This window comes from Python bivittatus, unplaced genomic scaffold (assembly GCF_059951505.1).
Source record: "Python bivittatus isolate LINGU-HERP-01145 unplaced genomic scaffold, Pbiv_v1 ctg000980_np1212, whole genome shotgun sequence".
NCBI lineage: Eukaryota > Metazoa > Chordata > Lepidosauria > Squamata > Pythonidae > Python > Python bivittatus.
The window spans coordinates 43,648,295-43,670,198 of NW_028277125.1; the positions used below are offsets into that span (position 1 = coordinate 43,648,295).

Consider the following 21,904-nt stretch of genomic DNA (forward strand, 5'->3'; position numbering starts at 1 on the left):
TGCTGAATCTTGCAGAGGGTCCAGCAGTCCACAAGAATCAGAGTGGGGTTAAGTTTTTGAGCACGAATATGGAGCCAGAGTAAGGCCTTTTAGGGAGGTTGTATTAAACTATCGACAGAGATGGCAAGTAAGGGCCTGGCCAGCTCCTTTGGCCCTTTCAAGAAAGTCCAGCTGACCAGGCAATAATTGACAGGAGGGATCCCCAACCTGTTTGAGCCAGCAGACATGCTTGAGTTTTGAGAGCGCATCACGGGGACCCACACCACAGGTTGCTGGGAGGGGCAGGAGAGTGGGTGGGCTTGACTTTTCCCCCAGTGGCTATTACAGCAAGCACGAGCAATCGCAAATAGCCCATTACCAGAAGGCAACTCTATAAAACTGCTGATTGTTACCTCCTCCAGTTCCCATGATACTCCTACCGTTCCCAGAGTTTCAGCGGATTAGAGTGATTTACAAATATTGCAAAATAAATAAGTAGCTTTTAGCTAGCCTTTTCTCTGGCCAGATAAGCAGCCTTTTAACAAAGCACTGGGCTGCAGTAACCCACCACTTTTATTTTCTGAGAATGTCTATGGGGCCCAGAGGAATTATTGTAAATAAAGATGATGCTGGAGGCTGGCACTTTGCAAGATTCAACATCTCGTTCCTTTTTTGCCTGCCAATTTTTTTTTTACTCCAGTGAGTTCTGCGCACTAATCGTTTATGTGAGCATACACACTGACACCCTAATCACAACAGTGATATCTTTGAATGCATTCTACATGATATATCTGTGCAATATTTATGTAACTGAGTTGCTGATTAATACAAATTGGCAGAACCTGCCTGTGTGAATTTATCTGCCATTGGTCAGTATAACCATCATTGACATGCGTTTGAATGTACTCTTCAATTTCTGTGGCTGACAAAACTTTTTTGGACATAAGATTCTATCAGTAGCGGAGGGCAAAAAAGGAACAAGAGCCAACTCCATTTTCTTTTTATTCTTTCCAGTTCAATGAAATATTGGAAAGAAATTATGTAAAGGACCCAGGACTCTGCTGCCTCTCCTTAGCACAATAATTATCTGAAAACAAAACAGAGGAGGACCAAATTTGGTGCTGGAAATGAAGCAGGCAAAGAAAGATTGAGTTCAAGAATGACCCAGATCAGGCCAGGGGCTACAGAAGGAAAAGATCCAGAAATCCAGAAAAACCTCCCCCACCTATCCCCTGTGGAGAGACAACTGGGTAACAGTTTGGAGTGTTGTCATCTCCATCTAAAGTCCCACTTCCTGGTCACATGTCCCAGAGCAGAGCTATTTTTAATGAGTTTAAAGGATCCAATAAGCCATGTTCTGCATGCTTTCCCTGTCTTCTTTTAAAATTAAAAGAAACTAGAAAAAATGGAAAGGCAGATGAGGCAGGGAACTTGATAAGCCCTGATACAAGGGGAACATCCACAAGCACACGGGTGCTCACGGATGCTTTCAGGGCCTCCTGAACTCAACTCATGCATCTTCTTTCTTGAGCATGCATACTACTATGGAAGACCAGGGAAGGGCCTGTCTCCTTTAAGAAACTGCTGATGGGGTCTATGTTGGATCAGAAGCCTCTTTGCATAATTCAGATCTGAATACTACACACTTCTGGACTCAGGCTTTAAAGCAACACTGAGGAGACAAATAAATAAAATCTGTTTCTGGAGATACTTAAATAGTTTTCAAATTCTATGGCATGTTTTACAACAGAACAACTATTAAAAAAAAAAAGACAGAGAGTACAGGAAAAGAGGACAATAACAGACTGAAAAGACAAAGCCTGTTTGGGAATAAGGTATGGGACCAACTAAGCACGGGACTTGGGTATGGCAACTTAAAGAATGCTCTGCACTTTGCCTTAAGCCCACATTTACAAGAGAATTAAACCCCACTAACTTCAACGCAATTATTTCTAACCAAATATTAAATTGCTTGGGTGGCTAGTCTACTCTGATGTCCATGCTGCTGGCCTTTCATGCAGGGAGGATCTGCAAACTGCCAGAAACTGTAAATAGGAATGGAACATTAGCCATTACAGTGTATCAGATTTGAGAGCATTTAGTTGGATCAAGTAGACAGGACTTGTCTCAGGTATCACTTGTGTGGCAGAGCAGGGGATTAAAGACTACTGGAATTGCCAGGAAAAACAGTCACTACCCATCCGCTCCTATTCCAGAATGCTGCCCACATCACAGGCAAGCACTCCACCCTGCTCAAATGGAGACACAACAGATGGCTGTTCCAGGTAGAGAGATGGCTGTTAAGTCTGGCTGGCCAGAAACAGGCAGCCTGCCAGAACATTCCAGCTTTGAGAGCTGTCTTGGCCTACTGTGGTGTGATCTGATCCCAAACAGTGTTAAGCAGAATGTCCCATAGAGAGTCTCTTCCTTCTCCCTCTGACTAGGTCAATGTGGCATGCCAGGCACCTCCCAGTGAACTCAGCCTCCTTACTACTCTCTTTTTTCCCAAATGCCACTTCCAACATGACCTCTGATGCACTGTTCATGACCCACAGCTTGGTCTGGGACAGACCGTGCTGCTCTAGTATTCGAGCAGTGATTATGTCTGCTGCTGTGCAGCAGCAAGATCAGGTTGATATGTCTGGATCTTGACCCCTGCATCAACCAGGCAGGGACAACCAAAAACTCTTGGTCCAAATTTAGAGGGCTTGACCCCAAGCACAGCTGGGAGTGTCTGACCACAGGAATCTCCGGCCAAGTCTGGCAAAGGTGTGTTGTTGATGTAAGTTTACAGGAAGTGGCCAATCTGCCTGCTATTTGGATGGTTGTAATAGAGCTGCCCAGAACAGAAAGGACCTTGTTTGCTGGTCTTTGGGAAGCATTCCTGAGGGGGGAATGCCCGTAAAGTGAAATCCAACTTTTCTTGCAAACAGGCCAGATCTGGCTTGCTTTCTACTTGTTCCTATTTTCACAGGGTGGGAGAGACATGCTGGAAGGACTGCTGCCAATATATTCCTGCCACAAGGAGGGGAATCCCACAAGTGCATAGAGCCTCTTAGGAACAGTTCTGCTAGCAGGGTCCAAAGGCTGTTTGGGTAGCAGGGCCTCCCAGGTGGAGCCCGATTTCCACATTGGGAAGGGGTTGCTTCCATCTCAGCTCTTCAGCTGAACTTATGAGGGTTCTATCAGCAATGTATTTATAAGAGAAGCGTCCCTTATGTTGACTTCCATTCTGAAGAATCTGGAGGAGGGGGGTCTCAGTCCAGTCCAACCACAGGAACAAAAACTCACTGAACTGCTGTCACAGCCTCTGCTTATTTTCCAGTGCTGAAGATTCAAAGAGTTATTTGGAGGCAGTAAGGCTGCCTGCATCACACATGACACCATATAAAATCAAATCAACTTTAATAGCAAACTCAGCATTGGGCACCCGGCCATCCTAGTGGGCTTGATCTAAAAGCTATCACAGTTCAGCCCCATCCCACTGAGCACCACGTGACTCAGTGACACAGACAGGCCCTGCACGCATGCCTTAAACTAACATGATGTGTGCATTTCGGTTATATTCTATGGCATACAGAACAGCACTGGCAGGACTTTTAACAGTACAGCAGCTCCTCCTGAGGCACTGCCAGACTCCAGTCCCGCTCTTTCAGGGCCTTCCAGTCAACCCAGCAGTTTGGATTCACATGTCCCATCCTGGCACGCCTGGTTACTCCGATGCACCAACAGCTCCCCACACCTTATTGCTCCCCCCAAAGGGGATGGTAGATTCCCTCAATGCTGTAAGTACAACCTGCCCATTTGTCAGAGTCTCAGTTCCACTCCAATGAGGTTTTCACGCAGGTCCAATCAACTTTCCTTTTCTTGAACTGGTTGCTGACTCACTCACGACCTTCCCAGGCATCTTCCTTTTGCTTGGCCTCCAAGAGCTTTCGCTCTGCAAGAAAAAATGTGAGCGAGGAAGCAGCAGTCATGTGAAACAGAGTTCATCAGAGCAGCAAATATCAGGGTTTTGGTGACCCTTAGGTGCAGCCTTGGTGTGCACGCACTCTTTCTTGATATCCCTCTTGACATAGAAGGCTCTTCTACCTCAGCAATCTATGGACACACTGACATCATTGCACGCTGGAAGCATTTACTCAATCACCCTGCACAGTGTGCCCGAATCCTATCCCTTCCTACAGATTCATGAAGCATGTTATGGGGCTGCATTTCACCTGAGATCAGCCTGGAGAGTTTGCTTGGTAATGCAGTGCAAAGTCTAGTCAGCAGAGAAGAGTAGCAAACTACTGAGTTGGTAGTTGTAATTAAAATAAATTAGCTGTTCTTAGGCATGTCTTACTCTTACTTTTTCGAAGCTCAGCCTGGCTCCCAGTTCTGTATTCTGGAGTAGTACTAATCAGAACTGGAGCACCACCTAGTGTCCACAGCTGAACACTGAAGACCTGACACAGTCACATTTCCCATATATCTTTTTCCTAGAGGGATTGGATATACTACAGCTTTCTTCCCTCAAGGCATTTAATTAGAGCTATAAACTGCTCCAGGGGCACCCTTGTTCTCCTCCAATGCCCTTAAAGAAAAAGGAAAGGAAAATAAGAATTCCTGCATCTTGTATGGATTCAGAGAGGCACATCTGCAAGGTTAGAGACCTTAGTAAGTACAAGAAAGACATTTAATTAATAAGGCTACATAAACCTGGACATCTTGTACTATATTGTAGCCTTGTATGAAATATGTTGCAGTTTTTTCCCCCCCTAAAATGTCTTTTGCAGTGAGCTTATAGTATCTCTGATCCTGATACTAGTGCTGGAAAGATGACAGTGATTATTGGATGCATATCCTATTCAAAAAGCCAAACTGGTAGAGAGAAGCAATCTTTAACAGCTAATTACAATAAGAGTGTCTGAAAAACCTGAGTAATCAATACTTATACTCCAGTTTCAAAAGAACAGTTGAATAGGGTCAACAGATACTCCACAAAATAGCTGCTTAAGAATATGCCACAGCAAAATGGGAGGCGGGGGTGGAGAATGGAAAAGATAGAGGAGCTGAATTTACCAGAATTATTACGGGGAAGAGGTAAGGTTAGAAAATGGAATCACCTGGAAATTTATCACTTGAACTGACAAACAGTTGTCAGCATATTCCTGAGGTGCAAAGTGTGTTGTTAAAGACAAATACTACAACTAAAATATTTGCATTGTTAATGACTTGCACTTTCTCATCTGATTTTCATTGCTGCCTGAAGGATCAACGTGAGCTTGAGATACTGTACTGTCTTTCACAGAAGACCACAGTGCCAGTAAAACTAACACCTATCCTTTCTTTTCAGAGAAGGGGGCCCCTAGTTTCTATATTCAATTTTTTCATCCTCATTTTTATTATTTCTGGTGATTCTGCTGCACCTGGACAAGATTCAGCTCTGCCTTCATTATCCACCAGCTCTGGTGAAAAACTTTTCAGTGGTCCTGTTTAGGACTGCAAAGACCTGGGTTCAAGTTACCCAGTCAAGTTCAATTCTCAGCGCAACCTATCTCACAGGATTTCTTTAAAAAAAATGAAAAAAATCTATCCATGAAAGCCACTTCGAGCTTCTATAGAAAAGCTGGGCAGAAATCCAACAGATAAATACAATAAATAACAGATTTGTTCTAAAAGTCAGAAACTGGTTAAATTGAAAACTGTAGAACTTGGGGTTCTAGTTTCAATCTGCCCATGAATATAAGACAGAACAGAAGCTGTTCAGAAGATTTATCATTTCACAAGAGAAACAGACAAAGTGATCTGAGGAAATACAGTTCTGATAGCTTTTATAACCAATATGTTTATTATACTATTTTTCTAGTCATTCAGCATAGTTGTCCTTAGGGCAAAAAGCTGCATTGTCAAACATGTGGGGTTCAATTTCAATCTGGGCCACCCAGGAGGATGAGAAGTTGGAGCTAAGCTAGGTAGAATCCTATGAAAACCAAACATGTCCAGATACCCATCATAAGCAGAAGACTGGCAGTACCACAGATACAGGCTTCACCCAAGGGATTCTGGAGCTGCAGGACAGGAGAGTTCATTCCAAACATCCACAAGCTATTCTGCACTGACTGGCTGTTTCTGTCTTCTTTCTACTTCTACCAGACAAAGGCACAGTAGGAATCGGGAAAACTTTTGTTGATCTCATTAGAGTTTCCCAGCTAGGATGGAAAACTGCTTCCCCCAGCTAGGGCAACAGGCTTTATCACCGCTATCTGGTTGGTGCAGATGAAGGACTGGCAGAGAGCTAGGCGCCAGAACACCAGAAAGGGACGGAACCATTAGTCGATAGTGTAATCATAACCAGGGAACAATCATCAATCTATGGGATGCCTGTGCCCTGGAGCATGCTGGATAGGGACAACCCTGTGGTTTCCCTTCACTGTACCCTAACCTAGTACGTTTTTGCTACATTGCTGCACCTTAGTAATAAAGGAAGGGGACTGAAGTGTTAAGTGCAGTGAGGGAACCCTCTTCCCAGAATGCAACCCCAAACAAGTTGATTATTTCTTTTATATCCCTGTATATTTCAGGAGGGCATAGTAAGTTTCTCTGCTGACCCGGAGACAGGGAAATCACTGGCCATCCAGAAGTTCCCTAGGGCACTCAGGTAGAACTGGCAGTATTATAGCAAGGATGTTTTAGCTTACTTACCATCCTGCACTGAAACAGAGACCTAGGCCAGACAGACTCCTCAGGGACTTCCAGAATGTAGATAGTAAGTGAGAGCAGGACAGCTTGAGGCTGAGACATAGAGAAATCATCTAACTTCTGTCACTGCTACTCTATGATACTGCAGCCTGCATCTTTTCCATCTTAGACACTTGGTGCTTCTAGAAGTAGCATACCCATTCCTATCTCTCCCTACTTCCTCCACATCTCCAACACTGCAGTGTCTCCATTCCTTTAAGCTTACCTCGAGCTGCTTGTAATTGCTTGCGTTCAGCTTCGCGTTCTGCCTTGCTCTGCTTGCTCCGCACACCAAGGGCACCTGTCACCAGTCTCCTGGCCAGAGCAGCTGAGGTCTCAGGACGCTCTTTGGCAGGTTGCAGGAATTCTAAGGGGAGGGAAGGGCAGATGTCTCAACATCTGGAGTTATTATTTGTTCCCACTGATGGGGTGGGAAGATGAGCATATTTAAATATTAACAGATGGCCTTCTTCCCCACAACATAGGTGTTCCTTTCTGCTTCATATATAATGAGAAAGTGTAAAAGGTTGGCAGCAACTTTAATGGACCTTCCCATGAAACTAGGAAACAGAATAATACAGTGGACAAAGTGCACGTGAACTTAAGAAACCACTGGCTGAATATACAAGTGTTAGCAGAGCTATATGGTTGTTGTGTCTCCAGATTATCTCTATCCCCATAATACTACACTCAAAACTGACTGTGTTACATGGCAATTTCACTTTCAGTTTCACAGATGTTGAACAACACAAGATTGGAAAACTAAAAAAAAAAATTCCTGTGCTTACTACTGAAGACATGCAGGAGCACTTCACATTTGCCTGAAAACAGTTTTGGGAATTACTTCTGCCAGCAGCAACTCAAGAGGGGATGACCCAGTATTTCAGTAGGATTGATCCTTGTTAATTTTGCAAAAAGCACTGCTCAATGCTAAGAGGACACCACCAACAGATGTTAGTGCAGCTATTTCACTGGATAAGTGTGCACAGGATTCTAGAAGCTAAATTTAAGAGGGAAAGCTGGAGATTTCCAGTGGAACAGTTTTCATGATCAGAAGGCATTTTATCAGCACTAAGAACCAGAACTAATCAATGTATGACATGTGCAGAGCAAAGGTGGATAGGACAGTTGAAGCGTCACTTCTATTTCAGTTTATAATCAGATGGCCTCAGTTAATATCTGTAGGAAGACAACATGTATTACATGTATGACTCAGCAGCTGGAAAATGTTATCCACGGTAGATTCTTGACTAGCTTCTCTCTGAATCTTTCTGGACTCACCTGCATAGGCTCTGGCTTTGGTTCTTGCAGCTCGTGTCGCTTGTGACAAGGGACGGGTCTTTACCATCAGATGTTTGGTGTTGAGAGCATCCCGTGCTATGGTGAGCAAAGGAAATGTTAGATGGGAAATGGGCATGAGTGGGCAAGAGCCCTGAGCCTTCCCGCCCAATGAATGCTGTCAAGCGGCATTTTCCATCCAAGGACCCACCCATCAGGTATGTTCTTCAGAAGCCGGTCATACCTGTGATGGGACTGGAGAAGATACCCAGAGCGTGTGTGTCATCTATCCATTTAATGTCAAAGCCTTTTTTCCTGATGAGGAAAAAAACAAAAGTTGGAAAATTGGCAGTGACCCCAAAAACAAAACAAAAGCCACCAAATTACGCACAGCTTCAAGGAAATACATAGCTAGGGAGTAGATGTGTGTTCACTTGCATTTCTTATCGCAGGACAGGAAGAAGGTTTAGAGGATGGGAAAGATACAGCATTCCCTTGATGGGCAGCAATAACACACCAAACCTGAGCATCTTTAGGGAAAACTGGTAATAATGGCTTTGAGGCAGGGGTGGCTGCAATGAAGGCAAACAGCTGGGTCAATGACTTTTAAATAAACAGGTCACTGAAAGGAATGCTCATTACAATTCTAACGTGCTTCATCACTAGCCACTTCAGCTCAGAGAACAGGCTATACTAGAAGATACAAGTGAGAAACAGAACCAAACTGCTTACTGGTAGCGGCAGAAGACACACAGCAGATCCTCGGTGCGGAACTCTGGTGGGAAGTCATAGATTTCAATGACATGTGGCAGCTCAGAGTCACTCATGTCCAGATCAGCTGGAGAATAGTTGTAATAATCAAAATGCGGCTCCTGTAGCCTTGTGCCACGGAGAGTGCAGGTAGACAGCTGGAGGGAGGGCAGAGACTAATTATAAGCCAGAAGCACAGGACACACAGCAAAACCTTCTTTCGCTCTGATCCTTTCTTTGAAAGTAGCATTGGTCACAGGTAGATCCCAGATGTCATTTTGAGGATCTGCTCCATTGTCTAATTTCATATCCCAACCCTGAAATGACAGCCTTGTCTTGTCTCATCGCAAACCTTGGGCTTTATGTCAGCCTGGGAATGGGTGCACCAGCTGATTGATGGGGCCATAGGCTCAGCTCTAGAAAAGAATTGATCACCCACAGGAGATTGGGAGTTATTGATGAAGTGCCTGCTGCTGCCTGCACACCCTCCCTGTTAAGCACTTCCCTCTGCTCTTTTGCCAGATCTAGGCAGATTCCTCCCTCATTTTTTCCAGAGGAGGAAGCTGGAATGAGCATTTGCCCCAGTAAGCATTCATCCAGCAGGAAGGCATTTGTTGCATCCAAACCAATGCCTGAGATAGTTGCAAAATGCAGTTAATAAAGCAAATATGGCAAGCCTTATGGTAACTGGACACGGCTAGAAAGAATAGGAGATAAAATGCTAAATACAAGACTGTGGCACAAGGAGAAGATCTGAGCCCATGTATTCCTTGGAATGTGTCCCAGTAAACGTCTTTAAATAAATAACGTGTTCAAATAAATTAACACTTTAATGCGTAACAGTTAATGGCAATTACAGCTAATAGTAATTAAATTTAACATGAGATGTTTATTTTGCAATTGCCCTTGGAAGCTACAGCCGTTTCCAAACAATTTCTGGGTCTGCTTTTCTGAAGGTATTGCCTTGTTCTTGCTTAAACTGCACTGACTTCTATGACTGTCCTGGTATAATCCAAACTGCTGATTATTATCAATAAAGCCTTGAATTATTTGAGACCAGAACCCTTGGAAGTTCTCCTCCCACTTGAACTTGCTTGTCGAGTCCAGTTATTCTGCTGCCAAAAGAGGGCAAATGGTAGAGATGCATTGCAGAGTTTTATCAGTGGCAGCACCTGGCTGTGGAACCCACTCCTAATGCAGACTCTTTTTCAAAAAAAAGAGTTAAATTGTCTTTAGTATTTTTTTTAAATCTTGCCTGCTGCATAAGTATTTAATCTGCTTTGTTTTACCTTTTTATACGTGCTCTAGTTTTGATTATAGCAAATTTTTGCCTTGGTGATTTTCTTAGGACGGAAATGCAATGCAAAACAATGTTTTTAAATACATTCATAAGGTGATTATATTTCACAAGGAAACTGCATGCTTGTCATGGTCTTAAGCCCTAAATCAGGGAGGTCATAGAAACCTGACTCTTGCTTCTGCAAGAAAGGAACCACAGCCTCTACAGACATCTCTGAATTGGCAGGGCTCATCTTAGAAAATCTTTGATGGTGTCACCAAACCTGCCTCATGATAACATAATGGACAACAGTGATCCTTGCACCAAATTGCCTTGTTCTGGCCATTCCATTCTGTTCCAAAGAAATGTCCCTTCCAATAAGTATGCCAAGTCATTCTGGCTGTGTTGCAATTGACAGATGGATGCTGACTACCGCTGCTGGTGATCTGTTGGTAGAACTCTTGTGCTGGGTTTTTAATGGCATACATCAGCACACACCCTGTTGGCAAGGAAGTCTATAACTCAGGCAGATTCCTGTCTGCTTTTTCAAGCATCTGTACCAAGACAAGCCACAGCTCCACAGGGGGAGCCTATAAATCCCATTCTCTTGAGTCAATAAAAGACAGTAATTCAGATAATTCCTCCTAGAAAGTGGATTTGTGATAGGAGTATGTAAGAAAAAGATGGCAAACCAGAAAGGAAGAGGTGGAACTGCAGCAATAGGAACATAAAGAAGGATGCATCTTGCTGGGTTTAATAAAACTAAGCCATGAACCTGAGCATCCAGAGTTCAAATGAACAACACTACCTCCCAGCAGGATCAGGCCTCAGACATGCTTGATGGAGCAGAGTGCTCATAATATCAAGTGGCATGGAAGATTATCTGAGAGTGTGGAATGCATACTGCATGAGCACCCCTGCCCTTCACAAACCACTGGGTGCAAGGAGGATAACAAGTCAAAACAGGACAGATCACAAAATGCGAAGATTAGAATTTGTCTCCAGGGACCACTGGAAATGGGAGACAAAGTTTCTTAAAACTTTCCACATGCACAAATTGCAGCTTTAATTGTGAAATATGAGCTAGGCAGACAGCTGCTCATGCATACGTGCATCAGGCAATGTAGTGTGTATATAGTTTTGTATTATTACAAGTATGTTTAAAAGGGTTCATACGTATGAGAGCGTGAGCCCATTAGTGCTAGAATTTCCTATCATGAATTGCTTACAGGAACTGTGCACTTAAGTGATGCATAAAGCCAGCCCCAGCCTTTGGTTCACAGTCTTCTTCCCAGAGATCTCTCATGTTCATGCCTGTGTGGGAAAGGTTGTGTCAGTGGATGCCCAGGCAGCAGTGAGCAAGGGGGAAGAGGGGGAGGAGGAAGAAGAGGAAGAAGACTGCTGCATGGCTCAGTGTTCTCTAAAGATTTATCTGTGCTGGTGTGTCCAGGTTAGGAAGATGATGTGCTCATTTACCTAACTTTTGAGACAGAGAAGACAATTAATGCAAGATAGGGGAAAGAACTGAGTAGCAGAGGCTGCAGAAACTTCAGTCCCATGGGGAGATTAAAGGTTTTGATATCACTTGACATAAATTATCTTTCTTGGGCGAGGAAGAGAAGTAATTTTCTGGCAGCTAAAAGAAGCTAGGTTTGATTGGATAGCCTTCAGATGACTGTCCTCCAAATTTAGGTTTTGTAGAATAATAAAAAAAAACCATGCAGAATTTAGGACTCTAAGGATCAAATAGTCTAATGTTAGAGCAAAGTTTCCTTGCTAAATGAAAACAGGGGGCTACCCAAATGCTAAGTGAAGGGAATAGATCTTGTTGCCTTCACCAGACAGACAGAATCACTGCTGCCTTTACGCTCATTCACGAGCTGTCCCCATTTTTAGCCCTTCCAATACAGCCACTAAGCATGCTGGCTTGAAATGATGAGAACTGTAATCCAATACTACAGGAAAGGCTGACGTTTGGGAAATACAGGGCCCAAATCCTAATCTCATACATATCACCTAAAACATATACACCCTTCCCCATTCCCAAGGCAAACACACATATCTGTGTTCCCTCTTTTCACTTCAGTACTCATCAAGATGAAGAATAAGCATGATGCTCCCATCTCCCTCATGTGTAAACAGGAGAGCCCTAACACACAACCTACAATCACATGAGAAGTATCTCCTTCGGGACATGCCAAAATCTCATCACTTTCCTTCCTATTCCCATGTGCAGCCTCTCTACCCCTAATCTTGCTCTTATACAACAAAATGAGTTAGACCAGTGTTGTCCAAACTTGGCCACTTTAAGATGAGTGGACTTCAACTTCATGGCTGGCTGGGGAATTCTGGGAGTTGAAGTCCACTCATCTTAAAGTGGCCAAGTTTGGACAACACTGAGTTAGACTGACCTTGGTGCAACAAAGTAAACTCACTGGGGTAAGTAAAAGCACAGATCCTGCTTTATTTAGATATGAGTTGTTTTCTGAGGATTGTTTTTTTCACCCTCTATTTTTATCTCACCTTATTCTTTCTTCAGCACAAACAGGAAGATATGGATAAATGCAGCTCTGCATTAACAAGGCTACAGCCACTTCACAAAAGCCAAATTCTGCCTGTTAGCCTTTTATGGGAAATTTGCCCATTTCTCTGATATGGGAAATCGTCAATTTAAGGAATCATTCGGGATTTAATGAACAGCATTTTACCATATGCAATGATCTCCTACAGTAACAAATGCAAAATGATTTAAAGTAGGGGCACATTTCACAGTGAATATAACAGCAAGGTAGTGCTTGCTAGTGTGAAATCTCCCTTTGTTCAATTAGGTTGCCCACTAAGAATTTTTGGAACGTTTGAATGCTGATTTTTCCCACAAGAACAAGGAATTCAGCTCACACGCATCCCAAGATCTGTCACTGTGTGCAACTCAAGTCCTGTTTCATCCACACAAAATCTTGTAGCTCATTAAAGTGATACTATGGGTAATTGGTCTCAACAGAAATCTTACACTAACTCGTTTTCTGGCTATTGTCCCATATTCGCTCTTTTATTAACACAACTTTTTTCTTTGTTAAGGTAAATTTGTGGCATTGCACCCTTTTGTGAGGCACTCTTAAAAGAACCTTTGTAAATCCATCTGCTTCATGATCCCAGAGCCCTGTAATTTCACAAGCCTGATGGAAGGTCTTTTTTCTGGTAAGCAGTTGTGTGGGGCGGGGGGTGGAGAAATCACATTTAATAACATGGATTGTGAAAATGTTTAAATATTTTGATGCAATCACACACAGAACTCCAAGTTCATTAAAGAAAATATGAGAATCCCAAATTGCACATGAACACACACACACACACACATTTACAAACCTATTTATCAGCAAGCAATGGTGGTAGAGACACTCAAAGGAGTGGTTCAGGCACAGTGAAGCTTACCATTGTACGTAATCTGACAAAAATCCCAGTCTGGACGTATGGCAAATCAGACTTCCACCACCTAGATGTTTTGGGCTGTACTTCTCACTCTGCCATATTTGATGATTGGTCATACTAGCTGGGGCTGATTGAAGCTGCAGTTCGCATTTTTTGGGGAAGTTTTCCTAAGTCAGTGACTTCATAGATTCCTCTATATATTTCTAACAGAGAATCACTGTACTATTTTCACTCTGATCTTGCCTTCAAGCTTAAAACAGGATTATGTCCCTGTTTTGGTTTGCTTTTCCTTGAAGTGTCTGTGGCACATGGAACTGCTGGGCCTTTTCTGAGTGCAATGGTGCAATTATTAGGATATTGAAGAAGTCTGTAAGCTATAAGAGGAGCCTACTGAAAAAGGACCAAGAGCTTACTTCCTTGGCAGGCTGCATCACCCAGTGATCGGTGCCATATTTCACCTCCACTTTCCCAGCTAGGGAGGATGCACTTTCTGCCAAGCAAAAGAAAGGTGTAGGAGAAAAGAAATCATCCCTAACTTTTTAAAACTGGTGGTGTTTAATGCAGAAAGCGTACTAGTATAATTTTTCTTATAAAAGCAGGCACGGACTTACTTCAAACAAGCAGAAATATTCTATAATGCTTATTTCATAATAATGCAAAGAGATCACTAGCTTTGTGATTGGAGGGAGGGACATCCTTACCTCCCATTCCTGGTTAAGTTTAGACAACCATTACTTCTGACAATACCAACAGAGCAGGCCAAGCCTTTACCGAAACCAAAGGACATAGCCCTAGGTTAGATAATCTAAACTGTTTTTGCTTTCCTGATGCCTTCCAGCATGCAAACAATTCCCCTGCTCATTTTTCAGCCCAAAGCACTACGCGAGCTATCACAGCTACAGAAAAATGTAAATACAGTAAAATGTTCCCTTGCACAAGGGTTTATTTACATTTGCCTGGGCACGGATGGAGGATGTCTTGTGCCTCTGAGCCCTGCCTATGTTGTGCAACAGACACTCAGTGCCACCTGATCTGAAGGTCAACCGCATTCCTGTTGCTCTTCCTGTTCTGAGGAAGAGAGGTTGCACTTGAAGTGCTGGCAGGTCTGCTGAAGGCAAAGGAAAGACAGATAGTCCTTTTGTGCCATATATGCCACATGTGTGATCTGGCTTGGATTCTGATTGGTGGATGACCTGCTTAGAAAGAGAGATTTAATTTCTAGACCATAACCAAGTGGAATAAGCAGTAGTGAACCTACAGCCACTTCCTGTAAAAGCAGGCCCTGTGGAGTTTCAGCAGCTTCCATTATGGGGAATTTAGGATGGTTTATGAGCTAACCTTTGGTAATGAGCATGCTTAGTTAATTTCAGTGGTTTTCAGGAGCTATTAGCAAGCTGAATCAGCTCAGATCAACCCTGACTCCTGAGCAGGCTGTGTGCACTTTGCAGCAATATTAGGCCACTTTGTTACTTTAGGTACCTTTGTGTCACTCTAAAAGTACAGGGCTGTGATATTGATTTAAGCTTTAATAAGGGTCCTCAGCCACCCAGCCAACACCGAGATTTCCTCGTAAACGGACGGCAAGGCTGCACATTCCCCAGGCTGTGCTTCTCACCACCAAGCATTCAGCGCTATCCTTACAGGCCAATATGCTAACAAGCCAGAGCCAATTAAAAAACTGCCATTTTCACGAGGCTTCCCAGTCCATCTCTCCACGCCTGGTGTTCATCATGCCGGAGCTGCTCAATGGCAACGCAGGCCCCGTGCACAACACTTCCGCCTGCTTGATCACATGCATTTTATATACTGTCAATGGAGCATATTTCTTTACTGTAATCCAGAACCTGGCCATGCTGAGTTTTAGCAAGGGTTAGGGAGCCCAGCCCGCTGCAGGTGTTGGATTTATAAATAATCATTCACATTGCTTCTCTTTATTTAATGATTTCATTGCCAGCATTTGTGCTAAAGTGTTCTACAAGCTAGCCATACAGAATGCAGAATTTTCTTCCAATTTCTACTGCAGACCATATATGATCCTCCCTGCAAATTATCAAAGAGAACAGGAAACACACAGCCCAGACAGTATTATTCTAGTGCATATCCTTGATAAGGGCATTTCTGGGTGAACTACTAGCCCTAATGGGCGGCGGGTGGGAGGAATAATATAAATCGGCAGCCTCTACTAAATGTTCAGAAAATAGGGTATATTTTCACTGATATAGTTGGAGCTTTGCAGTTTTTATTATTTCTGCAGTTTCCTTTTGCTTCTTGTGGATACTGCAGGAGGAGAGCCATATTGGTCTATGGTAGCAAAAAATCAGGAGTCACCTTTTCCAACTAACAAATTTTATTAAAAGTCATGACTGTATGCCTTTTAATAAAGTCTGTTTGTCAGAAATGGTGCTATTGGACTCCTGATTTTTTCCTTCCTGTGCTGTCAATTACCAATTTTCCTACCCCTGTGTGCCATTTTCTAATAGCATCGACTCTCCTTCACCTCCCAAGAACATGCAGATAATGCGAAAACAAAAACAAACAAGATTTAGAAACAATATTAGACCAAATGACAAAATGAAATATATGTATTTTGAATTCCTCTGAGCATCATGGTCTGAATTTTTCAGCAGAGAATTCTATATTTAATGTTTATGACTTGATATTCCAGGAAAAGGCAACAGGAGACCAGAATGAGCCAGCTTTGATATAAACATATACTAGATTCAAATTGGCTGTGTCACATGCCTCCAACATGCATGTAGCTCTTGCCTCAGCTCTGGAAAAAGCACAGAATACTCACCCCCTCCAGTAACTGTGGATCCAGGCAATCCCCATCATCATTAAACAGGGCATCCCAGGTCTCGTCTGCCGTGCTGTCACTCTTGCTGTGACTTGCAGGACCTGCGTTGGTGTTAGTAGTCTCTTCCAAACTAGCTGGTACACAATCTGTGGGTGGGTCTCCTCCTTTGTCTTCAAAGGGATACTGCAAGCTTATACCCAGTTCCCCCAAACTTGGTTTTTCCACAGAGTTATCAGCTAAGGGGGTTTCTCTTCTCTCCAATATGCTTCCTGGACAACATGCCATCTTCTCAGAGGCACACTTCAGCGACCAGCTGGCAGTCTCCTTGGAAGAACTGCTTGGTTCCACACTGCTTCTACTCTCAGTGCTCTGATCAACCAAGTCCAAAGTGCTTTCCCCTGCTGTCAGTGTAGCCTTTGCCTCAAATGTGTCAACTTTATACTGGCCAGTCTCGTGAAACAGACTTTTCTCCTTCTTATGTTCACTGTCACATGCCTGTAACATTTCATCCCCTGCTACCTCAAAGACACAATTGGGTAGATCATCTGTCTTCCCAGAAGTCCTATCTGAACAACTAGAACTTATAGACACACTTGAATTATCTGGGAACTGCTCTCCTTTCTCCATTAGGTTATGTGTCTCCGCCTGAATCAAAATGTTCCCACTACTATAAGTAGACAAATTATCTGATCTCACTCTAACCTGATCACAGCTAAGTTTAACTGAATGATGGGAGACACAACTCTCATTCTTGTTGCCATGCTCACTTGCTTGTGCTGAAGTAGGAACACTCCCCTTTGCATCTTTAACCCTACTACTTTCCTTTGGCTCTACCACAGCATATTCTAAGATGCTTTTGTCACTTATTGCTGTTTGATTGGAACTGCTCTGCTCTATACATTTACATCTATTAGTTATCTCCATAGGAAACAGATTGCTTTTATCAATGTGCTCCAGCAAACCACTGTTACTTATATATGTTGAATCAGAGTTTCTCTCCTCTGTACAGATTGATGAGTTATCCTTATATGTTTCTATGTTACCTGGAATCCTCTTGCCTACATTTTCAGATATACTGTTCGCACTTATTCCAGTCAATTCTGAACCACCTTTACCTAAAGGCTTTGTTGTGTTACTCTTGCAAAGCAACTTGCTATCTTCGCTTAGCTCTTGATCCAAGAGTGTTTTACTGCTAGAGTACTGCATACCACCTTCACCCAGTCCTACTTCTTCTGGGAGAACTCCTGCCCGCTTGGTCCTGCCAGTGCGGTGAGCCTTTGGCAAAGATAAAGTGCCCTGTCTTTCTGATGGACATGTATGTTCATTTTTCCATGAGCTGTCTATATTACTAACCTCTGGTGGGACATCTGCCATTCTCTCCATTGAGACAGCAGAGCGTATAGTACAGCATTCACATGTCTCTGTTTCACTCACTCCAGTAAGAGTTGGGTCCAGGAGGCTGGAGGAATGGAACAATTGATGTGATTTGGTCTTCTGTTGGAACTGTGGACTCTTCTCTTCCTGAGTCTTTGTGCCTGGGTTTCTTTGGCAGAATGCATCATTATGACTCCAGTCTTGGGAAAAAGTTCTTCTCTCTTTCTTAGGAGACCCAGCACTTCCCTGATCATTCTGAAGCTGCCCTTTCCTAGCTTTAGGGCTTTGTCCTGTCTCACATGCTTTAATGCTGTCCTTCCCTGTGGAGCAGTGACTCTCCCTCCCATATTTGGTGGCCAGGGAAGTACCACTTTTTGAGACTGCCATCTCACGTCTTGCTCTTGGGACATACAGGACCATGTCCGGTTTCTTAAGACGTACCCTGGTCTTTTCCGTATCTGACTGCATGGTGTTATCAATATCTGTAAGAGAGAGGGGGAATCAGTCCAGTGCAGCATCAGAGTTATATAAACCCAGTAGCACAAATTATGTGGAATTAAAATAGAATTCATCAGAGCAGATTTGAGGTGGTACAACTTAAAAACAGAAATGTACTGAAACAAGGGAAAGGTAGAGGCAGAACTGAGAGTCAAGCAGCAGCTAGTTATGTACGACATTATACACAAAACAGCATCAGTAACTGACATTCCTCTACAGAAAGCTCTACTGCTTAAATGCTTTGGCATTTTGATTATTCTTTTGATCAATGAACTACTTGAGCATTTCTTATAGGCCTTGCATCAGATTTTGATGCCATCAGATCCCCTTTGTGGTTTCTCTCTCTACTGCTAAACACTTTCTAATATTGCTCTCAAGAAAAGAGGATAATCATGCCTGAAAAAACCACATTAATTTTGCACTAGGCACAAAAAGAGAGAGAAAGATATATATCATTTTCATATGATGGATCCTAGTATATCTTGTTATTTTTAAAAACTGGTATAAGTAAGCTTCAACCTGCTCTCTCCTGCAAGTTGGTACCCTAATCCCAGCTGCTTCAAACTCTAATCAAGCTCCTCTAAGGATTTTTATCAGCTTTGGCACTATCCTGTAGCAAATCACAGTGGTGTTTGGCATAAGCTCAGCTATCTTCACAATATCCCAAACTCTATCCTAAACCAAAAGTTTCTATATTCTACTTAAAATCCACATGAATACTTTTGTCCAAAAAGATTTTGAGAATAAGACAGTTACACAGAATAAGTATGGTTTAGGATAGGTGAAGCAACAAATAAAATAGATATGTAATTTTATTCTATATTGTAATTCTAGTCTCTAGCCTCAAGGCTCAAGCTGCTGCAAATATCATTCAGTGTCTTTACTCTAGAGTGGGAGAAAAAATCTTTTTTAAAAAAACCCAGATTTATTAACCTATACCCTACAGGACTGGCAATTTGTTTCTCTTTCTATTTAAAGATTATGTGCAAAAGTCCAGGATCAAAATCAGTCAAGTCTCTCTTCTGTTAACTAACAAACTAATTCTTGATCAAGTTCCTCTAGGACACTATTTACCCCATCACATTTTAAATGTGTTATATATTTACTGGTTGGCCAGATTAGCACATTTAAAGAGAATTGTTTTTATAGTTCAGAAGTTTGTATAAATTTCTGAACAATTAAAAATGGGAAGCAGAATTATCTCTAGAGAGTGATACGGTAATGTTCTGCTGGGTCAGAAGGCTAGTGAAGTGTCTACCAATTTCTGCATGGCACAGAGCACCCAAGAAGTTCAGGAGCAACACAGAGAACCTGTCTTGTTATGTTTTTTGCTTATGTCCCTGCCCAAGAGACTAGGGGGCAGACTGCAGCTCAGTGATAGACCACATGCTTTGCATTCAGAAAGTGATAGGAAAAGGTTCTGCTCTTCTGCTCAAGAGAGTCACTTAAGTTTGAGTGGACAATACTGCCTAGTTACAACATAGAAGGCCGGGTACACATTCAACTTCCTGTTTTCCTATTTCTGAAAAAGAAGCAATGAAGTTCCTTGCCCAAAATTTTCTAAAATATTGAATCCATCACTCTCTGGGGAAAACAGGAAACAAGCTATGGAAGCAGGATACGTATTAGGAATATATAGAGAACTGAATGAGATATAAGTCTTGAGTTGAAGAAGGAGTCTTCTGTGGCTCACCTGCCTGTTTCATCTGAAGGACTAGATCTAAGCTTTCAGTTGCTGTGTTGGTCTAAAAAGAGCACCAATCTCTAACACATTCTGTCCTTGCTGCCTCTATATGGAAATGAAATGGATATCTACTACGCTTTAAAAAGGGTTCAGAATACTACTTTGTACACCCTCCTCTCCTCTTCCTCTTCCCCTCCTCCCCTCCCCCCCCCCCGTTCCAAATGCCATGGAGGGGATTTTGCTGTGCCCTTTTCTCTTTTGCAATTGGATTCCCATGGATATGTAAGAAGTACGGTATATATATCCTAAACCGACAGGCTCCTAAGGGACAGATTTAAGCCCCTTAAGCAAAGGATTCAAGACTATGAAATGTCACATCACATGTTCCAAAATATATAGCATATATGGTATTAAACAATGGTTTACACATTAATAAGGCAAGAGCAAAGATACTGTACCGAACATACCACAGGCATATGAAGAGCTCAGTTTTATGCATTTATCTGTATCTCATAACAACAGTTATTGAGCGAGACAGGATTTATGGCAGGATGGCTATATTTACACAACAAGCTTAACTGGTTCAACGATGGGGTAAGTGTACTGTGTGAATATTACAGCACAGAAAATAGTGGGGCAAGAGAAGATTCATTTTAACCTCCAAACCCTGGCTTTGTTTTGGTTTAAGCAATTCAAGGTGCTGGATTATTACCTATAAACCCCTATATGGCACAGGGCTTGCTTATGTGAACACCATAATCTAGTCAAAATGGGGAAGTTTCCCAACCCAACCCAGTCAGTCCTCCAAGAAAGAGCTGGAAATACAATGAGCCCTTTAGAGAACTTACTGTCTAAGTCCAGCAGCATAGAAGATGTCACCTGGCACTGTGGGACTGCAGTGTTCAAGCCATGTATCCTGCTGCCTGCCAGGCCAGTAGGGAAGGGCTAATAATATAATGCTAGTTTAGCTGCTTGGAAAGACTGACAGATACCAAGATTAACTAGAATACAATTGCCCTTGCACTCATTTTGTTGACAATTTTCAGAGTAAACAAGTGGTGGTGGCCTAAGCCTATCTTAGTTCAGCCCAGCCATACCATCTTAAAATGGCACTAAGAGGTTCAGAAACATCCAGAAATGTTAGAAATGCACCCATCATGAAGTATATACCCACACAGAATCTTGCTCACTTGCCAGCTATCTATTAGAATGCCAGTTTGGCATTTCCTGTAGATCAACCCCATGTTCAAGCAAAGAAGAGAACAAGGAACTCTGATGTGCTTCAGCAGGGCACCTAATATCAAATGATCTGACGATTCTCAATGTATTGGAAATGTAAAGAAAAGCAAAAGCCATGGGCACAGACTTGCCTTCTATCAGGAATCCTCATTGATATGGAAACATAATGAGAATGTATCCCATTGGCAGTATGAGCAGCTGCTACAAGACATATTAGAAGCAAGCGGTCAACCTCCTTCCAGCTTAGGAAAGGAACTTACCTGCGTTCTATAAATGGAGAAATAACCACAGATGAATGGCCAGATTTACACATGCAGCAAATTAGAGCAGTGTAGAGAGGACAGCTTTGCACTCTTGGCTCCTCATTTTTAAGTTTAAAATCTTTCTCATGATTCAAGGCCAGGAATAAGTGCAAGGCACAGTCCCCCTGTCACAAGCCCATATTCCCTTCCAAGGCTGAAACAGCCATATTTGCTTCCTCCTGTTCAACCCCCCTCGATTTTTTACTCTAAACCCTAGACTGCACACTGTTGAAACCTAACTGCCACACTAAGACCCTGGGTACTTGCAACCCCCTTCTGCCAGGGGATATTTATTTTTCACAAGCTTTGGCACAAACAGTCAGGCTGCTCTCTGCCAGGCCCCAGGTCCCTATAAATATGCATCAGGCCACGTTTATGGAGACAGATGGCTTGAGGGTCTGTCCTGTGGTGAAGGCGAAGGAAGAGTTGGAGAAGGGTGTGGCCACATGATTAATCACTGCCCACTTGGTTTAGGGGTATTCATCATGGCCCGCTGTCAGGTAAATCACTGGAAAAACACCTCTCTGGTAATTAATGGGAAGTGACGGATGGACAGCCCCTGGGCCCATTAA

The 21,904-nt window shown here is 42.8% G+C and overlaps 1 protein-coding gene across 1 annotated transcript in view; it reads right to left on the reverse strand.

Annotated features, from left to right (window-relative positions):
• Positions 1-3,367: 3,367 nt before the first annotated feature.
• The window catches only part of R3HCC1L (R3H domain and coiled-coil containing 1 like), a 36,422-nt gene continuing 17,885 nt past the window's right edge, over positions 3,368-21,904 (reverse strand). The window contains exons 2-7 of the mRNA XM_007419909.3: positions 16,236-18,091; positions 8,713-8,888; positions 8,225-8,295; positions 7,984-8,079; positions 6,929-7,069; positions 3,368-3,919 (exon numbers count right to left, since the gene is read on the reverse strand). Of these exons, the coding sequence (XP_007419971.3) occupies positions 3,864-3,919; positions 6,929-7,069; positions 7,984-8,079; positions 8,225-8,295; positions 8,713-8,888; positions 16,236-18,077 (2,382 nt within the window). The 5' untranslated portion in view covers positions 18,078-18,091 and the 3' untranslated portion in view covers positions 3,368-3,863. The remainder of the gene's footprint in view (positions 3,920-6,928; positions 7,070-7,983; positions 8,080-8,224; positions 8,296-8,712; positions 8,889-16,235; positions 18,092-21,904) is intronic.